At 35.6% G+C, this 13486-nt stretch overlaps 3 protein-coding genes across 11 annotated transcripts; 1 reads left to right on the top strand and 2 right to left on the bottom strand.

The window, feature by feature from the left end:
- Positions 1–570: 570 nt before the first annotated feature.
- Positions 571–8092, bottom strand: LOC103493745 (transmembrane 9 superfamily member 8-like). Of its 9 annotated transcripts, none has more exons than XM_051087815.1 (11): positions 7977–8092; positions 5705–5954; positions 5347–5496; positions 4877–5001; positions 3436–4682; positions 3086–3250; positions 2801–2910; positions 2601–2709; positions 2407–2516; positions 2079–2232; positions 571–1831 (listed from the first exon to the last, which is right to left on the bottom strand). In XM_051087815.1, the coding sequence occupies exons 5-11, from the start codon at positions 3553–3555 to the stop codon at positions 677–679; spliced, it is 1923 nt and encodes a 640-aa protein (XP_050943772.1). In that variant the 5' UTR covers positions 3556–4682; positions 4877–5001; positions 5347–5496; positions 5705–5954; positions 7977–8092; the 3' UTR covers positions 571–676. The 9 variants fall into 9 exon arrangements, with proteins under 9 accessions (XP_050943772.1, XP_050943776.1, XP_050943775.1 ...); XM_051087819.1 differs by lacking the exon at positions 7977–8092 and having other exon boundaries at positions 3436–4443; positions 4539–4657; positions 5705–6083; XM_051087818.1 differs by lacking the exon at positions 7977–8092 and having other exon boundaries at positions 3436–4452; positions 4539–4657; positions 5705–6083.
- A 37-nt stretch (positions 8093–8129) lies between these two features.
- LOC103493744 (transmembrane 9 superfamily member 8-like) lies at positions 8130–11652 on the top strand. Its single transcript, XM_008454624.3, has 7 exons — positions 8130–8382; positions 9106–9270; positions 9361–9470; positions 9563–9671; positions 9758–9870; positions 9958–10111; positions 10300–11652. The coding sequence occupies exons 1-7, from the start codon at positions 8263–8265 to the stop codon at positions 11455–11457; spliced, it is 1929 nt and encodes a 642-aa protein (XP_008452846.1). The 5' UTR covers positions 8130–8262; the 3' UTR covers positions 11458–11652.
- Positions 11653–11991: 339 nt separating this feature from the next.
- LOC103493743 (uncharacterized) lies at positions 11992–12598 on the bottom strand. The gene has a single exon (XM_008454623.3). The coding sequence runs from the start codon at positions 12469–12471 to the stop codon at positions 12169–12171; it is 303 nt and encodes a 100-aa protein (XP_008452845.2). The 5' UTR covers positions 12472–12598; the 3' UTR covers positions 11992–12168.
- Between the last annotated feature and the right edge of the window lie 888 nt (positions 12599–13486).

Raw genomic sequence — 13486 nt, forward strand, 5'->3', positions numbered from 1 at the left:
CCATAATTTTCCAAGTTCAAAGTTAATCCATATAAAGTGAATAAACAAGCTTAGTTGAACAGGCGGACCATACAATGCACAGACGGCACCATTTTTGAGGGGGAGAAAGAAGGAAAATAAAATGTCACTTTGTAATAGTAATACATGCCAAAATTTAAGGTAGAATTTGATAAATTAAAATTTTAGGATAGAAATTAATTGCCATACCAAATTTAAATGCAACACATTATAAAATTTCTTATTCTACTTTTTAAATAATAATAATAAAAAAAACTTATTACAATTCATATCATTGTAATCTTTTATATATATATGTAGCAAAATAACAAAAAAAAAAAAAAAAATCGCAATTGAGAAGATTTTTCTTTTTTTAATATATATTTGGAATTGTTTATATGGTATGTCATTTAAAATAAATTATCGAATCATTTTATTTTCTTTTCAAATATTTAATTTCTAATAGAAAAATAGTTAAAAACAAAATATTTGACAAACATATACACTTCATATAAAACAATGAAGGATTACAAAACAATTTACGAATAACTTCAAGAGAATTTAAGTTCACCCTTCACGGTTCAAAACAATGTACTAATAACGTTAAAGAGAATTTAAGTACCAGGTTCTCAAGTTTTGTACAATGAAAGGAAAATCAAACAGAAAAATAAAGAACATGCTAATCAAATTTCACACTTGAATAGATAACTCTTGTGAACCAAAAGCATGCAAAGAACCCAATCGTACCGGTTAGCACAAAGAATGCATACGAAGCAACTAGCATGTATCCTATGTACAATAACACAGAAATAAGCTTTGTGATCTCTAAGGACTTGGAGAAGTATGATATCGAGTAAAGGAAGAGGTAAACAGCAACCGAGCCCGACGTTATATACGATCGCCACCACCAGCGATAATCCTCCCTACATAACTGTAAATAACAAAGCATGATGGATATTTCAGCACAAGTGACGGTGAGGATGATGAAAACCAGCAAGTGGAAGCCAAAGAACCAATAAAACTGGTTTAGCCAAGTTGCAGTAAGGCTGAAGGACAACTCGACGACGACGGTTGAAAAAGGGAGTATCCCTCCGATCAAAACAATCGAGATCGGATTCATGTACCAGGATTGACGAGGGATTTGCCTGTGGAGTGAGTTGGTCTTCGCAGGTTTCTCAATTGTTTCCTTCTTGAATCCAACATAACTTCCCACAAAGACAAGTGGGGCTGAGATTCCTATCCACAGAAGGAGCAGAACAAACATTGCCCAAGATGGCACTACTACAGAGGATTTCTGAGCCCTTAAGAGACTATTTAAGACGGTGAAGATTACATAGATGACAGAAGGGAATGTGACGGCTGTCTTAAAGGCAATTTTCTTCCAATCTGTACCATTAAACATCTTGTAAAGACGGGCAGACACGTAACCGGCACAGAGGCTCATAAAGATCCAGAGCAAGAGCATAGTTGTAATGAGGTCGCCCCTGCTACAAGGGGAGAGGAGTCCCAGGATGGCCAAAAGCATAGTGCCTAGAATCATTCCAAGAATCTGAACTCCAGTTCCGACATGGACACAAAGGAGATCTGAATTACATGGTGGCCTGAAAACATCCCCGTGGATGAGTTTCCATCCTGTCACCTTTTGCGCTCTATCTTGAGTCTCAAGATCGTTGAAGTTAAAAATATCATGGTAAATCCGCCAGACAATTACTGCAAGTATGCCAGAGATCACAAGAATAGACTCCAAACCGTTCAGTATAGAGAACCAGTGCATCTGGTCATCCCTTGTGGCAAGATAGGCATCCCATCTTGATGGCCAGTCGACATCACTCTCCTTAATTAAGAAAGAAACACCCACGTCAAGAATAATACATTTTATTGCTGAAAAACAAATAACAATGTGATGGACCTGACGGTATCTGACAACAAGCAACACAGCACCAAAGAAATAAAATGCAAGAAAATAAGCACAAAGAAATTCATGTTTCGGATACTATTCATGCTCTGGTAACAACTAAGAACCGAAGAATATTTGGATATAAAATGGAATGATGCAGTTTTAATTGACTATTGAGACATACCTGGAACTCAATGTCATAAGTAAAAATGATTTCCTTGCCTTCCTCAACCATTTGAGGACCATCAGAGTTCATAACCACAATTTTCCTGATTGGGTCACAAGTCGATAGACGAGTATTCCTTTCTTTCCATTTCCCATTATATTCGTGTTTGATACTGCTTGGCACAAAAGAGTCATAGAGAAGAGGTAATACAAAATCATAAACATATAAGAACTCTAGCTAGAAGCATGGAAGACACTAATAAGACTTGGCTAAAGCATCATAGCGGTGCTAAGAAGATTTGAACTGAATTGAACTGAAGATGGAAGAGAGAAAGAAAGGGGGAAACCTGAATGGCTTAACCTCAAATCCCACAATTCTAGTAGAATTTGATTGTATATCATGATAATACTTGATGGTGAATAATAAGTGGTTGTAGATGAAGTATTTAGCTTGTTCCTGTGCATAGAAAAAAAAAACGTGAACATTTTCAAATATCAAATTACTACTGATAGTTCATCGATTCAAAATGAGAAAACTTGCCTCAGGATAATACCCTTTAAGCCCCATATGGAATCCAAGCTGAAAAGCAAGGGGAGAGTCATGTTCAAAAATTCTAATCGGATGAACCAAAGGAAGGTTATCAAGGATCCTATCAAATCAAATGCATGGAAAATTCATTAAAAAAGATGCACATAACAATATCCAAGTGTCTAATCTGGTTACGTGAAGGATTTCCATACATGTGAACCATATACTCATCCTCAATCTTCTCTTTCAACTCTTCAGCTCCTTTGCCGTCAAGTTCAATCCGGCATACAATATTGCACAGCTGATGCTCCAACATTTTGGCCTGGAAATACAACTCCATAAACTTGAAAATGCCACAGGTTTTAATAATTGAATAAGTTCTTTGCTATCCTTTTCTATGGAACCCTTCCGTGATTGATAGTGTCAATGCAAACATGACAAAGACATCAAAACTAAAAAGGAGTCTGTATCATCTCAAGAATGGATATAAAAGCTACCACATAGGGGGAATTTTCACTTCGATCACCAAGTAAAATTTCTCCAAGGTTCTCGGCATCATCCTCAATCTTTTCGGGACGACAAAACGGAAGAGAGTAATACGAAACCGGAAGCTGGGTCTTCGTAGAAGTTAATCCTTTCACCTTCACTTTCAAGTCATCCCCCTGCCACCAAAAAACACAAGGATAATTGGCACATGCTCTCTCAGAAAATTTCTCAAACACTTTGGTGGCATAAAACTTTAATGATTATACAAACCCCTTCGCAAAATACTTCACTATAGTTCGAACTCTAATCCTATAAACAAACGTAAATCTAATGTACCCATCAGATGAAGTTTTGAATTAACCTTCTTGAAATCCACCGGACGAATGCCGAACAAGTTGAAACAGTGAACAGAGTGAAACAGAAGCAGAAAGCTGAGGGCGATCGTCAATGTCTGGACTGGAAGAGAGATCCGAGACGCCATTGGTGAGTGTGAAGAGAATTACAGAACAAGAACTATAGTCAACGAGATGCAATACTGTTCTTCTCTTCTCCATCTTCACCACCACGGGGAATCTCATGCACTTGCAACTTGGTCAACGTGATCTCATTATACAAAGTTATGTCCACTTGTATCTCGGTTTATCAACATGGACTCCAATACATAGTTTATTTTTCTAAAAGAAAATATACTGTGACAATTCCCCTGTAAATGTCCTTGGCGGAGAACGGTTAAAAATAAATTTGACAAAATGTTTGTAAAATATATTTATAAAACTCTATCAACATATAGAATTTGTAAATATTTTAGTTTAGAGTTGAAGCGATTGTAATGGAAATTTTGTAGTCGATCAACACAACTTGAATCGAAGTGATGTATGTTGTCACTAGTTTGGAAAAATTGAATCAGTATTCTGTTTGATTTTTTTAGTTAGTAAATTAAATTGAAGTTCTTTTTATTTGGCATATTGATGATATTCTTATTCTTGTTTGGTAAGGATCCACAAGGAAAGATCACTGTATCGGTTGTTTAATTGTGTTTAATAATTTTAAATTATTTGTTTAATAATGAAATCATGAATGAACTAAAATGCAACAGCAATTGATTCTTTTTTATTTCGATGATTTTGTTGTTTTTTTTTTTCCTTAAAGTTTCTAAAATTTCACAGTCGGCCCTCAAGCGACGGTGAGGATTGATTACAACTAGCAAGTGGAAGCCAAAGAACCAACAAAATTGGCTCAGGCAAGTAGGGATTTGTCTGTGAAGTGAGGTGGGTCTTCATAGAATCCCTCAATTGCTGCCTCCCGGCCTTCTTGAATCGATTCCAGCCCACAAAAAGAGCAGAGCAAACATTGCCAAATAGGGCACAAACTGCAGGTTCTGACCCCAAAAGAGAGCATCAAACGCGAAGAAGATTGATATATGGCAGTGGAAAAAGTGAATGGCAATGTTCTTTCAATCTATACCGTTATTAAACAGCTCAGGGAGTCTCATCCTGAGTGACCTCGACATCGGGGTAAACTACTTCCGGTACACCAGAGCTCAACTGATAGAACCGAATTTGGTCATTCCTCGTGCCACCCACCTAGATGTCAATCCACATCACTCTCCTTAAATTCAAGAAGAAACGCACACAATAAGAATGACAGACTTAATCGGTGAGAACCAAGTAATCATGTAGTGGTATGTGACAATATATAATGCAGCGGCAAGAAATAAAATGCAAGGAAAATTAGCATAAAGAAATTCATTCTGGGGGTACTCGCTTTGGAGATTAATATGTCTAAGTGAGAGATTCCCTTACATATGGATTGTAGACCAAATGTACCCTCAACCTTCTCTTTCTAATCTTTGGCTCTTTTGTCCATTGTCATCATCAAGTTTAATCCGGCAGATAATATTGCACAGCTTACTGTCCATTATTTTGGCCTGCAAACAATGATTTAGACTAACTGAACAAGTCCTTGCTATCATTTTGCATGAAAGTTGTTTGCTTTTGATAATGACATATACATATACATATTATACAAGAAGTATGTGTTTCCTATTGATAATGACATATATACATATACCCACACAAGAAATACGAGAAATTATTCAACGAGATCACCAGATTGGCAGACAGTTTTGCATCGAAAAACGTACAAAAGAACTACTACATTTGTAAGGAGTAGTTATTAGGAGCGTTTCAAATCTAAGTCTGTTATCAAGAGAGCACCAAGAATAATTTCCCACTTAAACAGTCTCCGTGTTAAGAATAGATGAAAAAATTACCATGTAACGGGAAGCAAAATTCCTCCAACAATGCTTGCATCATCCCAAATCTTTCTGGGACAATAGAAGGGAAGTAAGTATACGAAATAGGAAGCTCGGTCTTCGTATAATCAATCATTTCACCTTCACTTCCAAGTAATTCCCATGCCACTAACAAAACACAATGCTAATCTAATCAGTTATCAGTTATCAGTACAAGTTCTCTCAGGTAATACCTCGGACACCTTACGGGCACAAGACTTAAAATCTTCTTAGAAAACCCCTTTCCGACATACTTCACTTCATTTCGAAGTCTAATCTTAAGAACCCAACACATGCTAATAAAATTTTCATATGCATCGAGGAAATCTGAATTCACCTTGTTAAAATCCACGGGATTTACACCAAATAGGTTAAATAGTGGGTCGCGTGAATCAGAAGCAAAGACTCGGAGAGATGGACAACGCCCACAAACCGTGAAAAAACTCCGAGAACGCCATTGGTGAGCGTGTAGAGTGCAGAACACGAACTCATTAAAGTCAACCGGGTGCAAATGGGAGTTCGTACTTTTCTTCGCCTCTTCTCCTCCTCGAGAATCGTGCAGTATGTGAAAATCAAGATCGAGGAGCCTTTAAATAATTAGAAAAATGAAAGTTTGTTTATCTTCCGACAAATTAGGGTAGAAATGAGTCTGTCGGTGGAGGAAAAAAAATTTGATTTTGAGAAATAACGCTAAAAACAGAATTTCCCTTTCCGTTCAATCAACAATTTCAGCTGTCTAATTTTCGACTTTATAATTTTAATGAACATAAAGTTTAGTCTACATTTTTAGTTCATCGTTCATTATTTATTTATTTTTTGTTTGTCTATAAATTTTAAAAAGATATTAATTCATTTTCAAATATAATGAAATAAAAAAAATATTTGTAAAATGTAGAAGAATATTTTTACAAAAATAAAAATTGATAGAAGTCCTATCACCGTAGCATTTATTAGCGATAAAATTTAAAATTTTATTATATTTTTAAATAAATTTTAACAATTTTGTCATGTAAAATAATTATCGTTCATTTTATTAGTTCAACGAAAAGTGATATTTATTATTATGAATTATCTTAGGGGTAAATAAGATCATGAATGTGATACAGTGTGGATGATTATGTTTTTTTTCTTTTTCAAAACCAATGATGGAGTTGTTTATATATTTGTATGTATTACCACTCTATTGCATATGCATTAAACAGGTATTAAGAAAACACCATTTATGGAATTAATTTGTTTGTTATATGTGAACTTAAAAGAAAAAACCCCACGAAAATATAGTTTTGTTTTAAATGAAAAGATATAGAACAAGTAGCATTTGTTTAGTAATAAAATGTTTGTTTCTTTTCTTTTTATGTTTTTGTGTTTTTTAAGACACAAAAATTGGTTTTGTTGAATCCTACTAAAAATAGGAATAAAACATCCTAAAGAAAATGTTACCAAAATAAACCTTATAATCACACATGTTTCAAGTTTTCAATCAATTTGTCTAACTCCAATGCATTATATATAACAATAGTTTCAAATACAGCAATTAAATTCAAAATATTTACATATATAATAAGTTTTTTTAAAAATTACAAAAATAACAAACACCGACAAAATCTATCAATAATAGAGGTCCAGTCTATCATGGGTAGATGTTATATTTGAATTTTTATTAAAATATTGTTATACACTTACTTATTTCTCATAAAACTCTTATTCTCTTGATCCTCAACATATGTAAGTATCAGTTAACCTAAATTCTCATCGGTTAAACAATAATGATTTTTGTTTCACAAAATGATGCTTAAGCTATATATTTTGGAAATAAAATGAGCAAACAAGATAAATCATAAAATATCGTTTGGGGCAAAGAATATTTGACTATAATAACGACTCATTTCTACATTAAATACTATTTAAAAGTTTCTAATTAGCTATAATAAACATTATTTCAAAATTCTTAATTCTACGATATTTACTATTTGCTTACTACTTGACATTCATCATTTTTTTTATTATTTGCTATAATGTTTACTATTACTTTATCAAATTAAAATAGTCTACACACCAAAAGTATACTATTATAACCCAAATTAAAATAATCTACGCAACAGCTTATGACTATAATAACACACTCATTATCCTAAACACTCCATAAAAGTCTAATAACTACGACAACATAAGAAAATCGAAACACATCAACTATTAAGCAATAACAATAATAAAATTTCAAGATCAAACAAAATCAAAGACGTATAAACAAGAGGCAAACGACAAAAAAGACCGATAATATTAGAAGTTTTAAACGAAAACGGGACACTTAAAATTTGAAAATTTAAAAGAAATATAAAACTTGAGAAGCAACCTATGCTTTAACCCATAAAGAAAAGTGTAATTCTAAAGGTAATTGCACATGTTTGCCTTTGCTACATTTTTCACTTGACTTTTCTTTTTCCTCAATAAGTTTATTAACGAATATTTACGTATTAGGTCATTTGTTGGAGATATTAAGAAACAAATTACGCAATCTCCACATCAGAAATTCAATGCATTTAAAATCACAACAAATTTCAATTAAAGAAAATGAAAAAGACCAAAGGGAAAAAAAAAATTGTACGGACCTGATTAATTCAGTACGATGACGTGGCAAGATCAGGAAGGTGCTGGTAAAACGTCGCCGTAACAATCACGAAAGGGTGAGAAGGTAATAATCCGGTGTACTGCCACTATGTGATCGTTTATGCACTCATTTCTTTTCTTTTCTTTTTTTTTTTCTGCTTTTCAATTTCCCCCATATGTACAGACACAAACAACAAGGGAAAGAAATTAAATCCTCCTCTCTCGGATCTATAGCGCCTTCATTTCTTCTCCCTCCCTTCTTCTCTCCCCTTTCTTCTGTCCTTTGCTATGGCGACAACGAGATCTCCATCGATTCGGAACTTCTTCGTCGCTGCTATTCTCTTGTTTCTGATTCATGGAGTTAGCTCTTTCTACCTTCCCGGTGTTGCCCCCGAGGACTTCGAGAAGGTTAGTTTTCCTTGATACGCTTGTTTGGGATTTGTTTGTGTTGATTTTTTGCATTGTTGTGGATTTTTTGGGTTGGTGAGTGAAATTACTGCTTGATCCGTGTTGTATTGTTGGATCTGTGCTCGTTGTTGGGAGCTGCTGGAATTACGCGGGTAGTTTGTGTGTGGCGGAATCCGGATCTGGAAATCTCGTTTGTCGTTTTTTTTTTTGTTATTTTTGGTTGTTGAATCGTTGTAGATTCACCTCAATCTTGACCGGGATTGTTTGTGTGGAAGTTTTTACTGCATCGTACCAATTTGTAAGTGTTATGTAATGTAGAACATTTACGTTACGTAATTTGAGGGCGCTTACTCCTAGATTCAACCGTTGTTTTGGAGAAAAGGTATGAATCGTAGGGAACACGGAGCATTACGAGTGGTTAGTTATCTCGTTGTTTACTTGTTTTATCGAGTGTGATGTGGATATTGGTGAGGGGTTGGTTTAAGTCAGCTGGGACTATCGATCCTAGACGTTCTTTAAACGGATGAAGACATTGCGTTTCCACTCTCATTCTGTATGTCGTATATAAGAATGTATCATATATTGTTGTTTGATTTTGCTATTGTTTTCCTTGTATTATAAATTATACCAGAATCGTGTTGAATTTTGTTCGATCCAGTAGAATGCGCCCACTGGGTTTCAGATCTAAGAAATAATTGTGGTACTTTTCACGTTTGGATGCAGGGAGATGAATTAAAAGTGAAAGTAAACAAATTGACTTCAACAAAGACTCAGCTTCCTTACTCGTATTATTCACTCCCGTTTTGCCGTCCAGAAAAGATATTGGATAGTGCAGAGAATCTGGGTGAAGTTCTTCGTGGTGACCGAATTGAAAACTCCCCCTATGTGGTGAGTTAAGATTTGCTATAACATGGAAAATTTCCTTTCTGCTTGGCACAGTTAAGTTCTTGACCTTGTTGGACTTAAAACCTCTTGCAGTTTAAAATGCGGGAACCTCAGATGTGTAGTATTGTTGGCCGGATTAAGCTTGACGCTAAAGATGCAAAGGAGTTCAAAGAGAAGATTAATGATGAATATCGGGTCAACATGTACGACATTTATCTTAGGGGAAGAAAATCATGTTATTGTTATGTGTTGTTTATTGATATCTTTTTGACATCTTGAATCTGCCATGTTCCAGGATCCTGGATAACCTTCCCCTGGTTTTTCCAATTCAAAGGCAGGACCAGGAATCGCCCGTTGTTTACCAAATGGGTTACCATGTTGGGCTTAAAGGCCAATATACTGCGGCAAGTTCTTTATTTTTGTCTTCAGCAAATTGATGTTTATATTTACAAAAACTTGACGTTCAGTTTGTTTTTCTGATTTGTAACAGAGCAAAGATGAGAAGTACTTCATCCACAATCATCTAGCATTTACAGTCAGGTTTCACAAAGACGTGCAAACTGATTCTGCTAGAATCGTGGGATTTGAAGTCAAACCATTCAGGTTATCACTCATCAAGCATCTGATTTTCGAAGATCAATTATAACTAGTAATGCAACTTGCTAACGGTGTTTCTTGTTTTGGGTTCAGCGTCAAGCATGAATACGAAGGGAACTGGAATGATAAGAATACTCGTCTCACAACCTGCGACCCGCATGCTAAACACACGGTTGTTAATTCCAACTCTCCTCAGGAGGTCGATGATGGAAGGGAAATCGTATTTACATATGATGTCGAATTTCAGGTGCGTTCACTGCTCTACAAGTGAGATTATATTCTTTATTAACAGCTATCTTTTGCTAGGGAAAGATTATTCACTTCGTATGTATTCTGTTCATCTATAGAATGTCGAGGATATTTATGCTACAAACTCACTCTGTTATGAACTCTCATGCCTTGATTGATTTACGGGCCACATTTTGTTTCCTCCAGGAGAGTGAAGTGAAGTGGGCTTCTAGATGGGATGCGTATCTTTTGATGAGTGATGATCAAATTCATTGGTTCTCAATCGTCAATTCATTGATGATAGTTCTTTTCCTCTCCGGCATGGTTGCAATGATTATGCTCCGCACACTATACCGTGATATTTCAAAGTACAACGAACTTGAAACCCTGGAAGAAGCTCAGGAAGAGACAGGGTGGAAGCTTGTCCATGGTGATGTTTTCAGGCCTCCTAAGAATTCAGATCTGTTGTGTGTGTACGTTGGAACGGGAGTTCAGTTCTTGGGAATGGTTGTTGTAACAATGATGTTCGCCATTCTTGGGTTCCTCTCGCCTTCAAACAGAGGTGGACTTATGACCGCCATGCTCTTGCTCTGGGTCTTCATGGGTCTTTTTGCTGGTTTTGCCTCCGCTCGCCTCTACAAAATGTTCAAGGGTGCAGAATGGAAGAAGGTTGCCCTGAAGACTGCCGTCATGTTCCCCGCCACCATATTTGCTATATTCTTTGTTCTAAATGCTCTGATTTGGGGACAGAAATCGTCTGGGGCTGTTCCTTTTGGAACAATGTTTGCTCTAGTCTTTCTATGGTTTGGAATCTCAGTTCCCCTCGTCTTTGTGGGCAGCTATGTAGGGTTCAAGAAGCCAGCCATTGAAGATCCAGTGAAGACAAACAAAATCCCCAGGCAAATCCCAGAGCAAGCTTGGTATATGCACCCAGCTTTCTCAGTTCTCATTGGAGGAATCCTCCCGTTTGGAGCCGTTTTCATTGAACTCTTCTTCATCCTTACCTCAATTTGGCTGAACCAATTCTATTACATTTTTGGTTTCCTCTTCTTGGTTTTCATTATCCTCCTCATCACTTGCGCTGAAATCACCATAGTCCTCTGCTACTTCCAGTTGTGCAGCGAAGATTACTTATGGTGGTGGAGATCTTACTTAACTTCAGGCTCATCTGCCCTTTATCTCTTCCTCTATTCCACCTTCTACTTCTTCACAAAGCTCGAAATCACGAAGCTCGTATCTGGGGTATTGTACTTTGGATATATGTCGATTGTGTCATACGCATTCTTTGTTCTCACTGGTACCATTGGCTTCTACGCTTGCTTTTGGTTCACAAGGCTCATCTACTCATCAGTGAAAATCGATTAATGAAGTCTAAGCAGATAATCATCGTTGTTGTCGTCGACCATTATTTTGCTCCATTTACTTTTGCAGGATACCAAAATTATATTCTTGTAAGATTTTGAAATTGAAGTATTACTATGATGCTTTCAGATGTAGCCTGTTGTACTCAATTTTGAATGATGACAATTCTGTTGCAATAGCCAACATCATTTGTTCTCAGGGCTTCTCTTATTACCTTCAAATTGACAAAGGTTTTTCAATCTTTTGCAAGAAAACTCGTGTAGATCTTTTTTTCCCCTCTTTTTCAGATTCTTCTATAGAATGAATAAATTTTTATCAATCTAGAAGCTCGTTTTCCCCCCTCTTTTGATATTGAAACCATCTTCTTCATGCTTTGTCTTTGTACTTCTTAGTACTTTTTAAATTCGTATTGAAGAAAACAGATGGATGATCTGGAGCATAGCACAAAAGGAAGAAGAAAGGAAGATGCAAAAACCACCCTATTTTTTTTGGTAATGGTTGCTATTATAGCCTTAAACTAAACTTGGAAGTTTGAAATGCCCTAAAAATTGAACATCAACACTCGTATTACTGTCAAAATTGGGAATTTGAGAGCCCAATTTTCACTCCAAAGTTAACCACCCCCAAAAAAAGAAAAAAAAAAAAAAAAAAAAACAAAGAAGGCTACATGAAAGAAAGAAACACACCCACCAGCAGCAGCAATGGAATTGGAGGCTACTTCCTAGGCTTGGTATCTTCAGGTTCAGCGACATTGGTAGCGACCTTGGCGACATCTTTTGCAGAGGCTTCAGGCTTTTTCATGGAATATAAGGTAAAATATCCGATGGCTCCGACGATAAGGAGGCCGGCAACGGTCATGGTGGTGTAGCTGTAGGGGAGGCTCCGCCGCTGGTGCAGGATGTTGCCTGGGTGGTGCCCTGGAGGCCTCTTGGAAGCTTCAACTCCTGCTGCTTTTACATCCTCAGGCCTCATTTTGTGTGTATCTGCATTTTTCCTCCACTCCTCATTGCTTCCCATCTCTCTATTTCTCTCTACAATTTTCAGGTGCAGTAAGTAGTAGAGTTCGTTGAAATTTTTGTGCCTTTCGAGTGTTGCAATTTTTGAAATGGCCTTTTGTGGGGCAAAGGAGATTCTTGGAGAGGAGGAATTTAAACACGTATACAACTGCATGGCATATATGTATCACAAGTGTTGCATATAAGTATTCCCACGTTTTCAGATCCTTAAGACCTATTCTGAGTTTTATGTTTTTAGATTCTGAGTTCTGTTTTTGCTGTTATATCTTATCTCATTTAACATAAATTAGGGGTGAAAGGTTTCTAGGCATGTAATTGTTGTATCGAAAAACAAATAAGTTTCTAAATTTAGAGAAAATGTAAAGAGTCAGATTTAAAGTCAAATCTAAAGTGGTTGGATGATAGTATTAACAATAGACTAACTATTAAATTTGATTATTATTTTAAATATTAATATATATAACATAAAGTTTAGAGAGTCTCTAGGATGAACATCATCCAAAACAATTATTTAGGTTATATAGAAAAACATGAAAGTAAAATACAACACTGTTTTGGTGGTTAAATTATGTAGAGATAGTTGCAAATATAACAATTGTATTTAAAACATTAATATACATAGCAACAATTTTTTAAGAATATAATTACAAATAAAATAAAATCTGTTAGTATATCTTTGATAGACGGTAAATTATCAATATTAGATTATATCGTTAATAAACTTTACAATATTTACAACCTTATTATTACTACTAAAATGGCAACTCATTATCTGAACAATCTTTCCTAACTTCTTTAGACTTCTTTTTGGATTTCGTATTCATGATCACAAAAGTAGGGAGTTGTCTTTCTCTATTTTTTAATAAAGCAAAATCAGAAGAGAATATAAAAGTTAAAAAGCCATTCACGAATCACAAACTTTTTTCGTCAAATTCATCTCATTTCATTTTAGGTTTGTTGGGAGAATATGATCGGAACCAAATTATCTATTATGTTCATGTTGTTTTTTCAACTTA

The sequence above is a fragment of the Cucumis melo genome, chromosome 7 (assembly GCF_025177605.1).
Source record: "Cucumis melo cultivar AY chromosome 7, USDA_Cmelo_AY_1.0, whole genome shotgun sequence".
Classification (NCBI taxonomy): domain Eukaryota; kingdom Viridiplantae; phylum Streptophyta; class Magnoliopsida; order Cucurbitales; family Cucurbitaceae; genus Cucumis; species Cucumis melo.

Bases quoted from the DNA above. Each gene is read 5' to 3' on its own strand.
- LOC103493743 (XM_008454623.3), bottom strand. From the start codon at position 12,471: ATGGGAAGCAATGAGGAGTGGAGGAAAAATGCAGATACACACAAAATG.
- LOC103493745 (XM_051087815.1), bottom strand. From the start codon at position 3,555: ATGGCGTCTCGGATCTCTCTTCCAGTCCAGACATTGACGATCGCCCTC. The intron at 2,911-3,085 runs GTAGCTTTTATA...TTGTATTTCCAG, and splicing joins GTGAAAATTCCCCCTATGTG to GCCAAAATGTTGGAGCATCA. The intron at 1,832-2,078 runs GTATGTCTCAAT...TTCTTAATTAAG, and splicing joins CTTATGACATTGAGTTCCAG to GAGAGTGATGTCGACTGGCC.
- LOC103493744 (XM_008454624.3), top strand. From the start codon at position 8,263: ATGGCGACAACGAGATCTCCATCGATTCGGAACTTCTTCGTCGCTGCT. The intron at 9,271-9,360 runs GTGAGTTAAGAT...AACCTCTTGCAG, and splicing joins TTGAAAACTCCCCCTATGTG to TTTAAAATGCGGGAACCTCA. The intron at 10,112-10,299 runs GTGCGTTCACTG...TGTTTCCTCCAG, and splicing joins CATATGATGTCGAATTTCAG to GAGAGTGAAGTGAAGTGGGC.